The sequence below is a fragment of the Anneissia japonica genome, unplaced genomic scaffold, assembly GCF_011630105.1.
Source record: "Anneissia japonica isolate Jap-2015-1 unplaced genomic scaffold, ASM1163010v1 scaffold904_len716149_cov161, whole genome shotgun sequence".
NCBI lineage: Eukaryota > Metazoa > Echinodermata > Crinoidea > Comatulida > Comatulidae > Anneissia > Anneissia japonica.
Genome location: NW_022683714.1, coordinates 624,461 through 646,730, shown reverse-complemented (window position 1 = coordinate 646,730; position 22,270 = coordinate 624,461). Strand labels below are relative to the sequence as shown.

At 34.3% G+C, this 22,270-nt stretch overlaps 1 protein-coding gene across 1 annotated transcript in view; it reads left to right on the top strand.

Moving 5' to 3' along the window:
- Positions 1-22,270, top strand: part of LOC117101110 (cAMP-specific 3',5'-cyclic phosphodiesterase 4C-like) — a gene marked incomplete in the record, with an annotated part of 66,010 nt that overhangs the window by 38,146 nt on the left and 5,594 nt on the right. Inside the window, 8 exon segments of the mRNA XM_033240999.1 lie at positions 1,021-1,070; positions 2,540-2,655; positions 4,972-5,065; positions 6,367-6,590; positions 7,618-7,716; positions 15,711-15,875; positions 19,130-19,229; positions 20,052-20,206. Of these exon segments, the coding sequence (XP_033096890.1) occupies positions 1,021-1,070; positions 2,540-2,655; positions 4,972-5,065; positions 6,367-6,590; positions 7,618-7,716; positions 15,711-15,875; positions 19,130-19,229; positions 20,052-20,206 (1,003 nt within the window).

Sequence of the window (22,270 nt, the reverse complement as noted above, 5' to 3'; positions counted from 1 at the left end):
CCTTATAATAGAAAATATCTTGCATCAATGAACTGGAGAAAAGGTTTAATTAAAGTAATTCTTAGAGACGTGGTCTCTTGTACACTTCCCCCTGTTTTTTTTCTTCCAGCAAAATCATACTCCATACTTCTACATTCCTCTTTATCTTCTGTTGTGTATTATTTCATTTTTCGCTGCCTTATATTCTCATTCTAATTTGAAATTTTGTTATTTTAATGCTCATTTTTAATGTTGAACTTTAAAATATGTCATGATTTTACTGTTTTTATGTATTATTCGTTTTTATACTGAACTGAGTCGTAATAGTATGAATGTACTGTGTTCTTTGAACGTTTCATTGTGAACACACCATTCAATAGTGAGTGCCGCTGCTATAAAAGTGTACATTTCGATAAAGTTATTATCAGGTCTATTAATTAGTATATCTGTATTATTAATTATTATCATTATCATTGTCATCCTCATTATCATCATCATTATGCATTACCATTTGTATTTTTATATTTTACCACTTATGGCCTTGCACGGCCTTGATGAAATACACCTTTGAGTGATCAAGTTTTTCCGTGTTTAAATAAAGTAATTATTATTATTATTATTATCATCATTATGGTCAGCTTCGGCTAGATGTAACACCCTTGCATCAAATAAATCATCATTATCATCAAAATCATCATCATCATTCATAATTAACTGTATCCAATCAATTATATTAATTATATGTTTTTCATTTTTATATAGTTTCATTTCATGGATTGATTGAGATCACCATCATCATCATTCTCAACAATGTCATCATCATCCTCTATTATCATCATCATAATCATTATCATCCTCTATTATCATCATCAGCACCATCTCAAATTGCCTGATTTACTTTTTATTGGGAGTATTGTGGTAGTTCATATGCAGAGTAGCGTTGTGACAGAACCTAAATTGATGTACAGTATTCTGGTAGTTTTATTCCATTCTTACTGTAACATGTATTTTTTTATTTCCTTTCCATAATTCATTTTTCAGACAGTCACCAAGAGTGCCAAATCTGAGCACCAAGTCAGGGACAATATCCAGTGAGTATATGCAAAGAAAAAGTATGTTGCAGTTGGAGTGAGTCTAGTAGTGTATTTTGGAATCATCTAGGCGAAGATAGCTTAGGGTCCCGTTTTTGATATTTGATGGACAAAGGCACTATAGGTTATTGGTGGCCGAGGTTGTGTTGGAAGAGATAGGGAGCCTAGACATGTAAAAGTGTCTGAGGGTGTGTTTTGTAGATGGTGATGAGCATGGGTAGAAAAAGGTGGCTGAGAGTTTACTGTAGGCCATTGGTCGGTTGAATGGTAAATGCAACAAGGCTACCGTAATTGTGCTGTAGGGATAGGAAAATGTGGCCAAGGGTATGCGATGAATGGGTGTGTGTTGTATAAGGGGATGAGAAATGTGGAGCGAATCGAGTCTCACTTGGCTGGGGCTGTCTATGGCTCCCGGTGAGGGTCCAGGGGGCTTCGCCTCCTGGAAGTTACGGATATTTGACGAATTATGGTGAATTTTTATTACTTATTTGATAGGCATCAAGCTACTATAATATGACTTTATGTAGGCTATTTTTCTAATGTCGAAATCAGCATCCAAAACCAAAACATTTGAACAAAGCAAAAAACAAAGAGTATGTAATGTAACCATCTAATTTATTTTCAAATCCTCATTCTTGAAAGTGAAATTCTACATTTTGGAAATTTTGCATGAAATCTGTCAACCACGCTGTCAAGGTCAAGGTGCTTCCCCTATCATTATTATTATTATTATTATTATTATTATTATTATTATTATTATTATTATTATTATTAATAAAGTTTACACAAATAGTTTAATGAAGGTAAATAATTTATTTATTTGTTTATTACCCAACAAAATTTACTCGTCTTCACCGACAGGGGGGGACTATGCTTCCCCGACGGAGGGGGGCTGTAGCCCTTCATTCCCCCCTCTGGCGCCACCACTAGACGGTATAGTGAACACCACATGTTGGCCAAGCAGTAAGGCAGGGACACTGCAGCTACAGCACTGGTTCCGGCCGCTTCTTTGCACAGGCTTCGGATGGTAGAACCAAGTCTTCTCAGATAACGGCTTAAAATTCAGATCTAATATACACGTCTGGCGCTTGTGGGCACTTTTAAAGAACCCATTGGGCAATTTCATGATTTTCTTCCAATTTGAGCATATTTTCAAACTTCAGGAAAGTATGTAAATTATACATCAAATTAAATCTTAAAGTACACACTTTCATTTTTTTTATATAGAAATTGAATTGCCTAATTTCAGAAGCGTAGGGGGTTTACCCCGATAATACGGTTCAATTCAGCCCCTGTCATCAATGATGTGACCGTAATGTAGCTACTTTAAGTGCCTATTTATGGCGGCCGGCTAGGTAGTCACGGACCATGCCCATACGCAATTCAGCACAACGACGCTGTAAATTATACGTTATTCTCCTATATGTTTACCTACCTTTAGGATTAAGTTTCTTTTTTTTTTGTACTAGTGGATGAACCAATCCAAAAGCTGGCATCAGACACTCTGGAGGAATTGGATTGGTGTATGGAACAGTTAGAGACTATGCAAACACACAGGTCGGTCAGTGATATGGCCACAAGTAAGGTACGTATTGCACTTTCAGTCACCTGGCCAAGCCAGCATCCACTATTGGCTAAATAAAATACGTTTCATCTATAAGTATTCCAGAATGCTAACTGTACTGTACATTGATATTTTAATTTTTAATATTTTATGTCAAAAAATTGAAGAAGTTCATAATGGTTCAAGATTACTTAAAAGAAACCTATGTGTTTATTTTAATATTTCTAACAAATAAGTTTATATATTAAGTAAATATATTTTTAAAATTGTGATGTTGCATTGTACTGTGAAAAGAAATACAAAGAAATATTTCTATCAGTGTCCACATTAACGCATACATTAGGCTGGGATTTTGATGCATACACAATTGCATGGAATGTAAATAAATCTACTTGAATGAGTGGTATGTCTGTTGTGTTAGGTATGAGAAGAGGGATCATGAACCCACAAAAAATTTTGCTTCCTCAAAGAACCCCTTACTAGAAATTAGCTGGGCAGATTATTACTTAAATCACCTCATTCACATAGCTGTCTCTCCTCACTTTTCAATTGCAGCTCCATCAGTTCGCCATATTGAATATCCCGGCCTAGATTCACCCCTGGTTGAACCCTTCCCTAACCATACCCTGTACACAGACATGACCTCCTCCACTCACATGGGCTCAATACTACAGTATTTATGAATTTAGCGCAATTGCTAATGGGTGTGCTTGGTTTAATCTAGTTCATATCTTAAGTCTGTAGAGTAGATTAAACCTTGATTAAGTTATTTCCTATTTATAGTAGTTCAAAGGTCATTTAGCCTAAATTCTCAAGTCACTCATGCTTACAAATTATGTATCTGTTTAACGATGAGTTGATTGATATATACTGTACACACATTGTGTTTTTATTATATATCAAAATTTGTTTAATAATATTTTTTCCTTTTTTTTTTCTTTTATGTTGCAAGAAATTAATTTAATTGATATACACAGGAAATAAATATAATATTTCTTATAATATATCATATAGTTGGGTTTTTTTTTTTTCAAATACCAAACATGACTGCCACATGAACCTGCCTGACATTCTAAACTGTCGGAAATAATGAAAAAACTGGTAATACACAGTGGCATATCTAGAGGAGGGCGCGGAGGGCGCATGCCCCCCCCCCCCAAAATATCACGGTCAAGTAGTTAAAAATCACATAACGTCACCATATTTTGCGAATTAGCACCCCTCAACTGATTATCACACCCCTCAACTGATCATCGATCCACCCACTTCACTTTCGCGCCCCCTCCCCCCTATTTCAAGGCTTCTAGATACGCCACTGGTAATACATTTGTAAAATATATGAAATGAAGACTATAAAACAGAATATGTATAACACATGATATATTATTGATCATTACACAATGCTATCCATATTATTCTTATACCATAAATGGCAAGTTAGCAGAGTAATAGGGATTGACACTGCCATCAGCCTAATTTGCATATCTTGGAATATTGACACTTGGCCAGATATCGGTAATTAAGTGGGTGACCACAATGATGGACCTTCCATTAAGCCCCGCCCCTTGGATACTATTGCTAAGGTCTGTAAAGCAAACATAAACCTTGCATTTATGGGACAACGTGTTCCTGGTTTTTTTAAAGTTAATGCGAGGGGAGCTGGGGATGAATTGCAAGCTTGTTTTTGGAGGGGCATACGCTGTTCACACCCTCCCGTGAATATGCCAATTGGGATTAGACTTCGGTGTTCCTTTCATCCGTCTTCAATGCACACTTTGGTTTACTTATTCCGTATTATAAGCTGTTGGTCCTTTATGATTAATTGATATGAAATAACAAGTGCAATAATATAATTATTCAGGTAAAGTGGTTGGGGAGGTGGGAGGGATAGGTTTCTTCTGGTGCCCTGCAACAATTGTAGGCTCTGATTTAAAAAAAAACGACCATATCCATTTGTGTGATAAACTACTACAAAGGAAATACTTTCAACTAAACTGAATACTATTTACCCATGTAAATTCCTGACATGTTCATATATATACTCTCCCTACTAACAAATTGAATGTGCGTATGTACCAATAGTTCTTATACTGTATCTGCACATCACCATGATTGGCTATGAATAATGATGACGGGCCCATCGGCGATCTTTTTTTTTTACATACCATTTGCTTTAAAGGTGATATTTTTATTGGAACATTCACCCGCACACTTCCCGACTTGCTTTTTAATGACAAGAAATTTGTTTCTACACGTTAAAATGGTTTATAATCCTTTTCGAATTCTAAAACTATTGAGGCGTAACATTTTTCCATAACGATATTTTCATGCCAACAGTTCAAGCGTATGTTGAGGCGAGAACTCACGGCATCGTCAGAATCTAGCAAGTCGGGCAATCAAGTCTCTGAATATTTATTTCAAACTTTCCTTGGTAAGTTTATTTTCTGATTAATATTTTAATATTTTATTCTATGAAACTAATCTATTGATTCATTTTATCATCTTGTTTAATTTCACCGTACTGTGAACAATCACTCAGGATAAATGTTGAAGAAATTTCCTTGTGGGTTGGATTGGATTTATTCAGTGTAAACAGTAAGGATAGCCCACCAAAGTCTAGAAGAAGACTTATTTCCATTGTTGTGCTTCTGGTGGTTGTTGGGCAGTACACCGGGAGGCAATCCCCTACTCTTTTCCGAAGAGTGTACTGCGTTCTTTAACGTGCACGTGGGCTATAAATGCACATGGGACCAACGGCTTAAACGTCTCATCCGAAAGACGGTGCGCTATTGCAACTTGTATTTCAGATCTCCAGCTGAAACATAAGGAGAGGCAGCGATAGGAATTGAACTGGGGACCTAGAGATCTCCACAGTTTAGCGCACACACAGTGGCTACCACCAGATTAGCCGACTGAGCTAAGCTGCTCTCTAACATGTCACTTCAAACTTATTTATCAACTTCTTTTTTTAACTAGTTTCATTTTATTATTGCAATTCTTTTTTTAAATGTATATTTGAATTTTGTCATGTGTTTCAGATTTGTTTTTTTTTTTTTATTGTTCTTCCTATCTTAATGTTTTTTTATGTACTGTAAGTTGATGATTTAATGAATAAACCAAACTTTATAAACCTTTTCAATTAGCTAAAAAAAATTAACTACATCAGATTGTATAATTGGAAGAATTATTGTATACTTATGAAATGTTATTTGCAAACAATGTGGATTTTCTCTGAATTTTATGATGCATTATATTTATTTAAAGTACGGTATGATTACATTGCGGTTACAAATTAGCAAGATATCTTAATTATACTTTTAACATTGTAATGCAAGGTCTTGTCTAGATACACTATAAAGTTGGGATTGTAAGGTTAGAAAATGAAAGAAGACAATTCACTTCATATTAAGTCGATATTCTATTTAAATTTGTAATCAACCTAAAAGAAGAGTAATTTGATGCAGTTAAATTGCAGGATATGGATAAACAATCTGGCAACTGTTATCTGCTGGGTCACATGATCTCAATCAACCAATACTGTAGCTACTTTGCTTTGCCTCTAACTACCATACCTTAAGAGTTGGATTAAGTCTGACCACTTACTATCAGTACAGTAATTGGAAATTCATACCATTTTCTTAAGTCGTTTATCTGACTAGTTACCCAAGATTTTGTTACGGTAATTTATTGCATAATGATGTCATGCGTTTACAAAAAAAAATTTAATTTCAGATAAGGAAAGAGAAATTGATATACCTATTCCGCATCATCGGGGAAACGTTGATTCGCCCACTATGAATACACCGAAGAATATCAACCATGTGAAAAACGTGAAAAGGGCAAATGAAATGAGCAAAATTAAGGGAATACAGAAACTGAAACATCATAACAGCGTTGTAGTAGAAGATGTACCAAAATATGGCATCCCCGTTTTAAAAGAAGAGGAACTCGATAAAGTAAGAATATGCGTGAAGTTTGTGGCTATTGTGACTATCGACAATGACTGGTGTGCTTATGTCCGCAATGTTCACCAGTCTTTCTTAGTTCACTAATTTAATGCTTTGTGTGTATTTAATTTGATTTTTGTAAACAAATATGGCAAAGAAAAGCCAAACCAGGCACTGCTCGCAAAAAAATTGATTTTTAGTCATTAATATAAAGTTAAACAGTAAAATGAAAGCTATAAAATGGTAAAAGAATCATTTAAATCTGACATTTCGTTTTGAAGTTACAGGAGTTTAAACATACAGCTGTTTAAAGAACAATATTTGAGAAGTCAACCTTCAAAGTTTACCGATTTCAGGCATTTTCTCAGGCAGAAACCATCACCAAATCATTGAAAATTGTTGTTTTAACATTGAAAGTGGGGATAATAACAACATAGAATGATATATAGTTATATAAAATTTCAGTGCAATAAAATATATTTCAAAAATGTTAACATTGCAGCATGTTTTGGCCATTATCTTTGAAACACGATTTGAGACGAGTGACTGGTTTGGCTTGTCTTATACAAATACAAAAAGCCATTTCACTGAAAGTTTTCTATTCATTTTGTATCAACAAATAAAAGACGAATGAAAAATATACATCATGTAAACTATAAGTAGGATCAGTCTCTCTATGTAATATTTAACACATATACTTTTTATAATAACATAACAAATAGTTATGTAGTACCAATTCAAATTTATCAAAGGCGCTTGAGGAAATAAGGCTAGTTAACATTCCTGTAATAAATAGAGTTTTTAGAGAAAGCAAATTAGACGAATCGCGAACTGAAAGTGGAAAGGAATTCCATTTAGCCTTTCAACATTTTATAAAAAATTTCGCTTCAGTAAAAACAAACTTCATGGGCATTTATTTTTATTTGTTATAATAATACTCATATGGAAATATTTGGTTACACGAAACCAACATTATTTACATTGCCACATAAACCATGTATACTTTGTGTTAAAAAAACTTAAAACTTGTTTACAGGAAATGGCAAATGTTGAAAAATGGTCGTTTGATATTTTTCGGATCAATGAACTCACACAATCCCGACCTCTGACTGTAGTTACGTACACACTTCTACAGGTAAGTTCCTTAAAACTTTCAACACATCCTTCCTTCTATCCTTGTAAATAATAACATCCAGAGATTTCTGTCTATGATTGGCTGTGATGTGGTAAAGCAACTACATAATATAAATCTATTATTGATAGCACTGAAAAAAAAAAAAAAAGAATTTGATAAACGATCCTCTGAAGCTCTGCTACTATAAAGAGTGTTTTCCGTTACCTTCGAAAGCTTTTTTTTTTTTGTGTCCTAAATTTAGTTTTGGAGCATTTCAATAGTATATTTTCATGCTGATCATTTATTAAACTGTTGTGACATCAATCCATTGCCAGTGGTGGCTCCAGAAATTAGCCGGCAAGGAGTCCGACATTTCTGACAGAGGAGGCTGAACCAAGGGGCCTTGATCAGGGTCCTAGAATGAAAATTCCTGGTAAGGTTCATGGGGACAGCTTTTACGGTTTAGTATGCGGCTGCCCATGGCAAAACAGCATTGCTGTTCTTATTTTATGTTCTTATAAGTTACGTTGTTTGTTTTGCCTTGAAGCAGCCGTATGGCTCAAAATTGTGCTTTTAAACCACAGTTTTAGGGATTGGCAATCAAAGTAATTAATGTTTTGGATAGGCAAATTAAAATATTCGATCCAATGACCTTGTCGTGGCATTGGATGACTGAGGGCGGATTCGGACGAGTAAAATTTAACTGGGTACCACCAGCTGAGCGGTCGCGTGCGGCAATTAAATAATGCCCCTGGGTATAGAAAATTCGAAAAACATCTGTCCCAAAAACCCACCTTTTTTACTGGATATTTCAATTACACCTTGCCTCAAGGCGTAATTAATCACTCGTAACAAGGCCCAGGTCACAAGTTGACCCTTCAGATTTGTAAACAATGCCGGGTCAGAGTGCACTGGAAAAAAAGAAGCTCGCGACCACGGTGCATGATTCTTCGCATTGTTGCCCAAGCTTTCTTTCCACGCTGGTCGTTGTCTTCGTCATTGCTGTACTTTCTTCGTCGAAAAGCTTGGTTTAGATCGAATCCGTCGTCGAGAAGCAATATAAAAGTTGTCAGGATGGTTAGGTCGGCTGGGTTAATCATAATTCGGCATCAATTTGTAAGGATAATCGCAAGGAAATGAGTAAATTTTATAAAAAGTAAGCAGAAATAGCGTAAATTCGTGTATGAAGTATTGAAATTGCCGCGAAAACATTGCTAATTTGACACAGGTTCGTCAATCAGGTCACGAACTATTCAGAATTCTGACCTTGCAGAAGCTTGTAAAATACGTAACTTCCGTCAAATTAATGGGTAAATGGATTGTTATTTTACTCGTCCGAACGACCGTCACATTTAGCCCCGAAGCTATATAGTAGATTACCCATGTAATTGAGTTTACGTCCGAATCCAACCTGAGTGTCCAGACCTGTCCAACCAATGGGTGAAAATGCCTTCCTTGCAGCTGGTACCACCACTGTCCATTGCATTCCCACCTGGACCCTATCATATGCCTGCTATGTGTTGCCACCTGCAAAAGATACCGTAGTGGCTCGTTGTCTTTGGTTTGGATGGTCTGTGTGATATGTTGAGAATGGACATTGGTCAAAAAAATGTGAAGTGGTCTTGATAGTTTTTGCAAAGACAGAGGGCTAAATCTTTGCCAAATTTATGGGTTATAACTAGTAAAATAGAAATTGATATTTTTAGGATTACAAAGGTATACAGTGATTATAACTTTCTAAAAAAAAGTCTAATTGAAACATAAAATTCATTTTTAAATGGAAAAAATAAGTTATCAAACTTCCAATACGACATATACCAAAATTAATTGATTTTAATACAAGGCTATACTATGAAGGTCCTTGAATTTATCACCAGCCAATTTAAAGAATGCAGTTAAACTTTCTCGAATAATTTCGAGGGCCCGTTTACAAACTTTCGAAAACCGAATAACTCAAGCCTGAGGTGATAATTAATCATTCCTCAACTAGCTATAATTACTAAAACATCTGGACTTTCCGGGCTTATCCTTTCCGGATAAGTTTGGAGGATTGGAGGCTGCCTCGGGCGCAATAGCCCACAGCATGGTGTCAACTGACCTTACTTTTATGAGAAATCTATTCAGATTAAGCACTTGAGTCCGCAATTTCTTTTCATCCATGCCTTTGTCCAGTGACATCGCTAGAGTAGTCCTCGCTTAATAAATTATATTATCCAATTTTTAAGCCGAAATATTAAGTTTATTTTTACAATGATATACCCATACAATGGCTGCAGCTGAACAGAGTGGGTGGACTGACAAACCAACCCAAACGTTAATTAGCATATGGGGAACGACATCCATACAAGATGGTTTTGATGAAACCCGACGGAACAACGCCGTTTATAAAGAAATCGCACAGAAGATGCGGGAAATGGGTTATAACTTTACGCACGCACAGATAGAATACCAAATGCAAGAACCTGTGCAAAAAAATACACCCAGGAAAAGGACTCCAACGGGAAGTCAGGAAACCCCCCTCCCCCCAACAGAATGGCCGTATTTTGAAATTTTTGGCGATAGATCCATTTCTTGTCCACCACACACTGTTGACACGTCGTTGTCGGCTCTGAACACCAGTGGAACTAGTAGTACAGTAGTAGTAAGTCCGTAGGCTATTTTTTTTTCCCTTTGTTTTTTGGTAATTTTTAATTTTTTTTGGTAATTTTCCCAGTTGGCTTGGCTCTAGTTTCCAAGGCCTGGGTTTTTTTAGAATTGGTTGGAGTTCGAGCATAGGCAAGGCGAGGTAATTCATTGTTGAATTGCCTTGTTGGGCTGAGGAAGGCTAAGCGGTGAAGTGTTTGTTTTGTTTACATGAAAGGCCTATACCTTACTGTCCGTATCCGAATAACTTGGGGTTTGTAAACGAGCGATCTAATGACCTACCCTCTGGGCATCATGTCATTTTTTACTTATCCGGTTTCGTTGAAAGTTTGTAAACACAACCTTAGTCATGCCAATTTGTTGTGTTTTCCATTATTTAAACGATCTTTAAGTCAAATTTTATATAAATTGAACAATTTTTCAATGCCATTTTGGATTCGACTTTGACAAGTTCAACAGGGTAGCAACTGCATTGTACACTGAACACATGCATCTCTTGATTGTTGAAGAAAATTATTGTTTCTTAATGAAAAGCTAATGTCAACACCAAGTGAGATCGTACAAATACTGAATTTCAATTTGCTGGATTATTAGCTAAACTGAGATAGCATATCATCAGCTTAGCATTAACAAGGTGAAATTCAGTTACGGAATTATCTTTTCATAATGAAATCTGATATGAATATGATTATTATGAAATGCTATGGGAACGTGGGACTTTGAGTTGTTTGCATTCTCGCTAAATTGCACACATTATGCATGATTCGCAAGCGTGCACAAAAAATTATGACATCACACATTGAAGAAAGGCTATGTCCTGGCGGTTGATGGCTATTTACATTATGTTGTTGCGCATACATAACACAAAGGCTGTGTCCTCGCACATGATGTCCATTTTAATTGAATGACGATGTCAATCATCGTGCAGGATGGTGACTTTAAAATTCTCAAACAGTTTCTTTCAAACAATGATAGAATGGCCTAGTTTCGCTGGCTTTTTTGATGAATATATCTTTCACAATGCATTTTTTGTAATTGTAGCCTATTATTTTTATGTTGGTCAATTATTTTTTGTTGGGGGAGGAGGGGGTGGGGGGCGTTAGGTAGTGAAACTCAAGACTTTTTATCTTACTTATGTTATAGTCATCTTCTCTTCATTATTTTTGTGATTTTTATCAAGAATGTATGAAGAGCTCATAATGATAATATTATTTTTCAGATGATGTTGATGATTGACGATTAGAAATTATTAGATTAGTTTAGATTTATTCAGCTCATTCAGATTTAAAATACAAGTATACTAAAAACAATTACAAAATTATCAAACAACAAATCAAATGACGTTATCTGAATGAACCGAGGAATAAAACCCAAGAAAGTTAAAAAATAAACTTATTTCCATTGGGTCCTTAATAGGGAGCATTCGATTTGTGCGACGACCCGACTCTAGAACGGATTCACTGATGCGTGACAGCCCTATGTTCTCTGCACAGCGTAAATTTAGCCAAATTGCATCCTAGAATCCACACAACGAAGAGAACGTTCTCGCATCCGCAGATGAAATATTAGTGACGTCATAATGTTCTAGATTGTACCATGTCCTCTTGCATTTGAAAGCTCACTAATATCAAAGAAAGAGGGAACAATGACAATCACACAAAATAGGTTTACAATAAAAGATGTAAAAACAAGCATTACAATTTAATTATAGTGGTGGATCTGCTATTGCAAAAAGAAAGTTATGATGATGATATCTATGCCAAAAATAGTAGTATAAGGCTTGCATCTATTAATCTAGATTTTTCATATTAAATATTCTGTTTTGATGGTTACATGTTGTGGTAAAATCTGCAAAGTATACTTTCATTCATTTTACTATAAAATACGATTTACATCATCAACAATTTAAATAATGTTAACTGACTTATGTATATTAGAAAGATATAGGGTGCCTCTCATTGTTAAATTGTGCTTGTTATATATTTAGAAGATGTTTATTAACTTTCTAAAAAGTGGATCATGCCAAGGTCTCTACTGATTAAGTTCCTGGAAGCATAAAATAATATTATGCCACTTGCAGTGTGTTCTGCTAAAAGCCTCTACATACTGTATAAAGAAGATCATAATAAATTATTAGTAGTACTGATAAATTTGATGTTTGGTTTTCACTTAAGCTTAAGTTTGACATGGTTTAAAAATAGAGTGAACAGGTTATACCATAAAACCTCAAGATGGGCTTCTAGAGATTTTCTTTTTGAGGCTACTATTGCAAAGTAAAGGGCGGGGGATGGGGTGGGGGTGGGGGCTTCTTTTCAAAATGCAATTAGTACTATAAAACAATAAATAGGGCCGCTGTAACATCAATCTGTATCATGGAGTATATTAACTGGCCTTAAATCACATAAACTACTGTATAAACCAAGCGTGTTTTAATTTATTTTGTTTGTTTGAAATTTATGTACAGTGTATGTACTGTAGTATCTCGAAAAGAAGCCCATGGGCTATAGAGAGGGGCTTGAATTCGAGATTGGCTTCTCGAGATTAAGCCCATTGGGCTTCTAATCAAGGTTTTACCTTATTGAGGAATGTTTGATACCTTACTGTACTTAAAATATTATGTTGTCAACTCAAATATTTATCATATTTTTACCAAAAAAAAAGAAGTTTCGTTAATAATATTTCATTTCATTCTTATTGATCAGGCAAAAACATTTATTACATCTTGTTTAGTAAGTCTTACTTTTTTAAAGTTTGTCAGAAAGAATAAAATAAAATTTTGTTTTTCTTATAATAGCACAATGTTTTGCTACAAGCATCAACTCAGAGAAGAAAATAAAAATATCATTTTTTATACGTAAACAGTGTAGTAAATGGATTGATAGATGCTTTATTTAATTAAGTAAGAAATATAGGATTTTGTTTTGAGAGATTTAAAGAGAAATATAAAAATAAACTAAAAAAAATTAATTTTTTTTTCTGAAATTTTCATTTTTTCATGGCAGTACTCTAACTGGCCAAAAATTTTATTTTCATTCAAATGTTATAAAAAAAATTCTCACCCAAACTGCAACTTGTTTAAAATGTGTATAGTGGCATTCAAATATCTTGTCAGGGATCTCCTTTTTAAGAACCAAAAAAGTAATTTGGAATCGTGAATCTATCTTAGGTTTATAAACATAATCAAAGCATTCATGAAAATAATTTATTTCAAGGTGGTTTGTGTGTTAACTGGCCACAGGTAAATTTTGTTTTTATTCCAAATCTTCAATATTGGTGTTTAAAACAGGTTTTTGTCATCTTAAGAAATGCTTCAGTGATTATCTACAGTACTATTTTTATCATTTATTATTATTCTTAGTAAATGGTGCATTGGATATTAATAACAAAGTTGACATTCTTTTTGACGAAGGTTCATACACTGTAATTTATCTGCGTTCATTATCCTCTTTCCCAGATCTCGTTTTGGTATTTTTTGCCTGTAAAATGGTCATTAAACAAAAATTTTATGCTAACTACAGTAGGTACTATTAGCGGAGCATCGCAGTATTTATAGTGGTTGACCAGTGCAGTTCCCTCAACAGCAAAAATGCATGTCATTGGCTTAATGAACAAAATTAGGTGCGAGGTGATGTATGGCTGTCACTGCTCCATACTTACTTATAAGGCCGAGGATTTGACTAATTGTCTGAGACAGGAAAAGCTCGCATCAAAATTCACCATTTTTAACACATCATTCATAATAAGGTTTTTCTAGGTTGTTTACCACTTTCTTGTGCATTTATTTATTTATTTTATTTATTTATATTTTCATTTTATTTATTTTGTATATTTTATTTATTTCATTTTTATTTATTTTATATATTTTATTTATATACATTCATGTTATTAATTTTTTTTAATTTGATTTCATTTATTTTAGTTCTTTGTTTTATTTTATTTTATTTAATTGTTGGTATACTTCCAATCATTCTGGATTGAAAGTTCTCCGTTTTAACCTTTGGCGAACACCCCCTCTCCTACTCCGCTTCCTATGTTTCATATCCCGCGGCAATCCATCAACAAAGACGGGCTTCCGTGAAGACAATGGCCTTGCTTGACGTAGTTTTGGGGCCTGACTACTATATACCAATCTGCTTGAATTCACGTCAAAACACATCAGGAATCCACAGTCTCCACAAACAACGACGATAACACACCACAAATATTGATAAAGTCTGTAACAATAGTTGTTACTTTCTCCAAAAACAGTAATATTAAATGAACTTTGTTAGAGCCATGAACAAACATGTCGCTAGCAGAGCAGCGCCACAAAAAAATTTGATTTATTGACAAAGACAATAAATATTGTATGGTAGAAATAGAGATCTTCACTCTATGGTAGAGTATTCTTTATTATAACAAATACTAGTTCTTTTACAATAAATTCAAAATTCAGAAGATATTAATATAAATAGATCCTAAATATTAGAACATTTACCTTACCGGTACACAACAATTGAATAAGAAAGTTAGATTTTATTTCACTCAACGAAATCATTGATTTCTTCTATAAAGTAAATTAATTGTAAGGTCAGTATATGTTAGGTTTGCCTTAAAATCTGCCTTAAGCTCCCAAATATACTATTGTTTGTATCTTCAAAATTAATCAGAATTTTTATATTCCATATATTAATCGATTTTTCTTTTTTTATTATATTGTTGTTTGACAAATTAAATTCATAAAAAAACAAAACACCATGTGGTCCACTTATTATTTAAAGATAGTATAATACGATGCGCTTTTGAATAAAGAACAAAATATTGAATCAGTATGGCTTGTCTGAATTATTTTGGAGCGTGAATGATATTATATCATTTTTAAAATTAAGCAACTTTCAAGTCAATTAATCTTGTAGATGAAGGAAGAATTATTATTCTCAGTGCCCAGTTTCTTAAAACAACATGCAATTTGAAAGACTGTTTTGCCAATAATTTGATTTATTGACCAAGACAATAAATATTGTATGGTAGAAATAAATATTGTATGGTAGAAATAGAGATCTTATCTCTCTATGGTAGAGTATTCTTTATTATTCATGTTTTGCAACCTAATTAGTACCTTAGACCATTTCGCTAAGTTAATTAAGTTGCCTCATTAAAGTCGATTTCTTCATCGATGAATAATATCTTCCAACAGGGCATTTAATCATTGGCATTTGCTTTTAAGACCCAGATACATAAATATATAAATAATGATATTGCTTGTACTTTGTTTTTATTAAAAGATTTGTATTTCCTTCCAAGAGACATACATATACTTTGCAAATTTGGTAATAAATAATGTATTAAAGAAAATTTACATTAAGTACCCAACATTTTCTTGTTATATACAGGAACAGGGATTTTTAAAGACGTTTCAAATACCAGCAAAAACACTGGTGACTTATTTGATGACGCTAGAAGATCATTACAAGAAGCAAATTCGATACCATAATCAAATCCATGCAGCAGATGTCGTCCAATCAATTAACTATTTATTGCGGGCTCCAGCGCTTGAGGTAGATCATTTTGTTTTTCATAATTTTTTTTTTTTTTACTTTTTATGAAGTTTTGTAATGTAAATTACTGTTTTACGTCAAACATGCAGTACAGTATGAAGGTGCCAGTGGTGTAACTATAGTAGGAGTTTTGAAATGTTTGGCTGATGGGGGGGGGCAGGGAGTATGTGCGAAGGTGAAATGGGGGTTCTCAATGATTAGGCGAGTGGGTGTTATCTTGTGAAACAGGATGATTTGGTATATAATTACTGAGAGAATTTTAATTATTGGTTAGTACTGTAGTGTTCATCAGGTGATGAGGAAATGAAGAATAAATTACTATGAACACTCTGTAGCTTTTCTTTGGCTAAAGAAAGCACCCCAAAGTTTACAAGAATGGCAATTAATAGCATGTGGTGTAAATGCCGTGGTGTAACAAAGAGACCTGAGGCTTGAGACCCAACTACCTTGGCAGTTGAGGTATGTGTTGGGACGTATAGTGGAGTGCATGGTCCTTCTGCTATGGTGTTTCTGAAATTTTAAGGGGCATATTATTTTTGACTGATTATGGCCCATGATCCTGACAAAATAATGCCGATTAATATCTCTGGTCCCTCTGGTTGGTGCTACAGTTGTCACACCACTGCATGGTCTCAAGTGAAATTTGGAACCCAATATTCCAAGAGGAGTTTTCTCTTTTTGTTACTACTTTCTTTTTTTTTGCCAGTGGCGTAACTAGGTCGTGAGTGGCCCTGGTTTCAAGAGTACAGTCGGGGCCCTTGACGCATTCAAATTGACTGACCATGTCAACTAAGATGTGTATTCCACCGATATGGTTAAGAGGTCCCTCCGATTTTTTTATACTATTTTGACAATAAATCTTTCGATTTTTTTATATTTTTAAAATTAAATGTCAGACAGCATTTTGGAGAGCAGCTATTTGCTGGACTGACCATAATAATAAGAATTTTCTTATGGAACATTAGATATTTACTGAATTTTATTTTACTTATCGGATTATCCATTGAACGATGTCAACAATTGATTGACAATTGTCAGACTTATGTATGACCATAATCATGGAAAACGCTTATCCGATAAACATGGTAGCAAAACACGTTTTAATACATATCGTTCTCTTAGAAACAAATGCAGGAGTAAAATTCGTAAATCCAAATCAGATTATGCTTCAATAGTTAAAAACCAATATAAACACGATCCAAAACGTTTGGGGATGAAATACTTAACATTAAAATCTTTATTGTGAACATTTTAGTAATTATTTGAATAATGTAGGAACAAAAAACTCAATTAATATAAAATGAAACAATGAAAAACCCAAATTGTTGGAGAGTATAAAACATAATGTACTCCAAGCATTGAAATTCACGCCATCGTTGTCGTCATCAGGAATATGAATACATTCACACACTACGGGCCTTGTATCTGGTAATATTGAAAATAATCTGTTATGTTTATCTGAAAATAACAACCTTAATGTTTAATAATTTTGTTACTAGGCTGGCATTATGCTATATTGCGAAATCTCTTTGTTGATTTATAAATAAATATATATAATAATAATAATGATAATATTTTTAATATAACAATAATAATAATATTATTAACAATAATAATAATAATAATAATAATAATAATAAATTACATTGAATTTACCTTGAAGACCAATTTGTCCCCCAATTATCATTTGTGCAAACTGTTACGTAACATAAAACTTAAGGTGGTGGTCAGACCAAAATTTAGCAATGCCCGATTTAAATTCATTAATTGTTTTACATTCAACTACATGATTTGGTAATTGAATCCAATCGTTCACAACTCTAACTGCGTATGAATATTTTCTAACATTTAGTTTAAATTTCGGGTTAGAGACCTTGAATTTGAATTCAAGGTGAATGGTATGGTTCCGAACGATTGGAAGTCTCAATGACTACCCTATACAAAGGTAAATGTAACAAACGAAGGCTGTTAACACTTATGCATTTTTAGACCAATCTGACTGGTATGCCACATAGTTAAAATTGTTGAAAAGTATGTCCAAGATCAAATTATTACATATTTCACTGAAAATGGCCACATAAAATAAATGTTGACCAACCTTCATTGTGTAATACTTAGATGATTAGTTACTAGAATCTATTAATGACCGCGAAATGATAGCTACATGCTTTATCGATATTGTACATTGTTTTGACACAATGAATCATATATTACTACTAGAAAAAGTTGAAAACTATGGATTTAAATCAAACAAGTTATTGTGGTTCCAAAAATTACTTGGCTAGAAGGAAGCAAATTTTTAAATGTCACAATAAAAAATTGCTTATTATATTTTTTTTATATGGGAGTGGGGCCATTATAGATCAGGACCCCTGGAGATTGGGGCCCAGGTTCAACGAACCTGCTGAACGTGCGGTAGTTACGCCACTGAACACTGCTAATGTAAGAATTGTCAGTGATGATAATGATAATAAGATAATGATAATAAGATACTGTAAAACCTCGAATAAAAGCCCTATGGGGTTAATCGCGAGAAGAAGCCCGGTCAATCTCAAAATAAAAAAATAAAAAAAACTCATGGACTTCTTATCAAGATAATATGGGCACTTTCAAGATAGTACACCTAAATGTAGGCTGACTTTATTTTGATTAATATGATAGCGTGTCAGTATCAATATTATTTTATTGTTTTAGCATGGTAAAAGCTTTTAAAAAATTATTAAACAGAATATTGAATTCCATAGTTAAATAATGTCTTCTTGTAGGAATTCCAAATGTATAGCATTCATTTTGAAAAGAAACCCCCTCTTTAGTTTGCAAAAGTAATCATGATATAGAGACCCATCTAGAAAAGAAGCCCATCCAAGTTTCCTTTGAAAAAAGAAGCAGCTTCTAATCAAGGTTTTTAGCTAATATTTGCTCCATTATGAAATGGTGGAAATCCGTGAAAGATGTGTACACGTGTTGGTTTAATTTGTACATTGACTGCATTACTTTCTAATCCATGTCAGCAGACAACACTGTCAATCTCTCATCTGTGATGTGATCAATTATTCACATTGCTTCTCTTCACGTTTTCTTGTTATCAATACTAATTGACCTCATAACTCAGTATTGTAACCATAATACTTGGAGAGAGTAGCGTTCTTTTGTGGAGATTGATGGCGACAGTGATGATAATGCAAAATCCCTAACATCTGTGGTGGCTACCCATGTGCCTTTAATTATTATTTTTTTTTTTTGTATTTCTCCAGAATGTCTTTACAGATCTCGAAATATTGGCTGCCTTGTTTGGGGGCGCTATTCATGATGTTGACCATCCTGGCTTGAATAATCAGTTTTTGGTGGCAACAAGTAAGTTCAAATGGCTGTGAAATTTGCTAAAAATTAAGGTGTGGGCTTTGTTGTGACACACACCAGCAGTTAAATCCTTGATTAGTATCTATAGTATTTGTTCTATGGATTAACATGTAGTAGGAAATAGTGAAATATACAGTAGTAGTCCTAAATTACTGTAGCATGTTGAAGTTGGCTACCTTAATGAGATTTATTAACTAATTGTCTCATTTCGAACCTTGATGATTATTACTCAATATCAAAAGTGGGCAACATTTACTGCGAAGCTACGCATGTCATTCTTTAATTTTGGATAAAAATATTGTGAAAAATCAATTTTACAGTCAAGTCTAATAAAGCCTTAGAAATATAAAAGGTGTGAGCAGGCCAAGGACGACTGAGGCTAGATTAGACAATGGGATGAGATATTCCCCTGGTCTTGACTCACTCATGCCAAAGGTAAGTTCATATCCGATCAATAGAAAGAAAATCACTTAAATATACACACACAAAAATAGGCTTAAGTATTTTTGCATTATTATTGTTGGTGTTATTATAATGTAGCCTGCCATTGTATGATTCCACATGGATGACAAAGGGAAACCATTTTAATTGATAACAACCAACATCAACAGTTGATGCATACAATATTGCAAGCCTACCAGGTAACTATTTACAGTCAATAAAGTGCAGTAATTGGTCGAAATTAAAGTCAATTACAGTGATTTGAACCTATAACCTCAAGGTGAAGAGCCTCAACTGCATCATCAAAGTCCAAATTATAAGTAATTTTTTCCACCAAGGTCTTAATTTTGCTAATTTTTTTATTTCTCTAACAAGGTTCTGAACTTGCTATTATGTACAATGATGAGTCTGTTTTGGAGAATCATTCATTAGCTGTTGCCTTCAAGCTACTGCAATGCGAGAACTGCAATATCTTCGAAACATTGACAAGTAAACAGTTCCAAACCCTACGCAAAATAAGTATAGATATGGTACGTATATGCCACTGCGACGTTTACTTAATTAAAAGCTGTTGGACTGAAATACGACCTGGGAAGGTCAAGTAGATGCTCTTTAAAGTGAAAGCAGAGGTTTCGGAAACTAGGTGCTATTTAAAGTGTAAGCAGAGGCCTCAGAAACGATCTGACGGGATCAAAATATCGGTCTAATTATATACTCTGCATTTGTATACTCAAGTAAATCATGAATTTCTATTTGCATCTTATCTACTCGAAATGATAGATATTGAGTTATCCCGGCAGCTTCTTTATAATTATCGTAAGTCTTCCCTGGGGTTGGGGGGAGGGGGTTGGGATGACAGTCTACCTGTGGATCTCTCCTCAACATGTAGGTTCTTCCTTCTAAGGAAACTGTGGTGTATTAGATTCAATAGGGCACATCGCCAAAGTAAGACAACTGTTAGAAATTTGAAAAGATATTGTTTATTGCATTGTGATTAAAGTACTTCAAATCAAATCAAGCCAAAAAATTTACCACCAATACAATAAAGTTCTTAGTCCTGTTAATATTAAACTTTGGGAGAGGTAAACGGTTAATATTTCCGAGTTTATGTGCAAATGACCGTTCAAGGGGGTTTTGGAAATACTCTCAGCACAATCAGGTGTTCTGCTCAGTGAGTTAAAAGAGACCAGCGAGTGCTTCTTGAGGATATTTCCCGCATGATTAAAATCGTAATGGTACTGGTTTGGTCTACAGGAGTTTGTGTTTCGTACAGGTCATTTCATTCATAGATAAAGCCTTTATATTGGAGAAAGCGTACCTGTCGTTAGCTATATTAGCTGTAGGTCAGTACTAACTTCGGCTATATAAAATTGATTATAAGATTGAAAAATATTATTCTTATTATTGTAATAGTGATACTATGTACACGTTTTAATTATTGTTATTTATTCGTTAACGTTATTATATATATTATATTATATTATATTTAAATTTAATGTATTATATACGTATGAATTACTGTGTCAATGTTTAATTAATCTTATACATTAAAATTGTATATTTAAATAATATAGTAATAGGCATAGCCGAGGTCTAGCCTAGGCCTATATCAGTGACTATGCGAGTGTATAAAATTATGAAAAATATGAATAAACGCAAAATTGTGAAAGGAAGAAGGAAGAATAGGAAAGAGATTTGGAGCGGCTGAAATATTTTTGGAAAATGTACAATAGTGGTGAATATGCCAATACTGCATTACGTTTTTGTAAACATTTTTGGGCACTAATCGTGAGAGGTCTCGGTGCCAAAGCCTACACTTTTCGTAAGGGATTTGTGCGACGACGCAACGCTAGAACGAAATCACTCATGCGTGGGCGTCCTACATTCTTTGCATACATAGATTTAGCCAAGTTGCATTCCAGAATCTACTCTACGAGGTGACCTTAACGTTTTCGCATGCGCCGATGACTTTTAGTGACGTCATTACGTTCTATGTCCTACCGTCGTCATGCAATCAAAAGCTCCCTATAATTCGAAATCGAACCCTGAAACTAACCCTGGAAAGTGTGATAAAACCCTGTCCAGACTATCAAATTTTATTTGACAAAACAACTATCGTGTGACCTTAAGGCCAACTCAGACAGCGTCGTACGACGCAGCCCGACGCGATTTGTTGTTGCGTCGGGTCTGTGTGAGTTAAACGCAGACGCGATGATGTGCGTCGAGGGCAGTCGCGTTGTAGAATATTAAACATGTTTAATATTTTTCAAGACGGCTTAAGACCGTCCCCGACGATAAATAGGGTCGGGCTGCGTCGGACGACGCTGTCTGAGTTGGCCTTTATATAGTCATGATGTGCCTATACTGTTACATCAGGCTTGTTATCATCCCATCTCAAACCTGTATCAGTGACCCAAAAAAAAAATGAAAATTGAATATTCTTATTCTCAACATTATAAGCTTTAAAATGATGGCCGAAAGGTCCACTGATTAATCTCAGATAAGAAAGTATAATACATACTCCAAGTATTGAAATACACGCCATCGTGTTGGGATTCAATATTTCGACATTAATTATGTCATCATCAGGAATG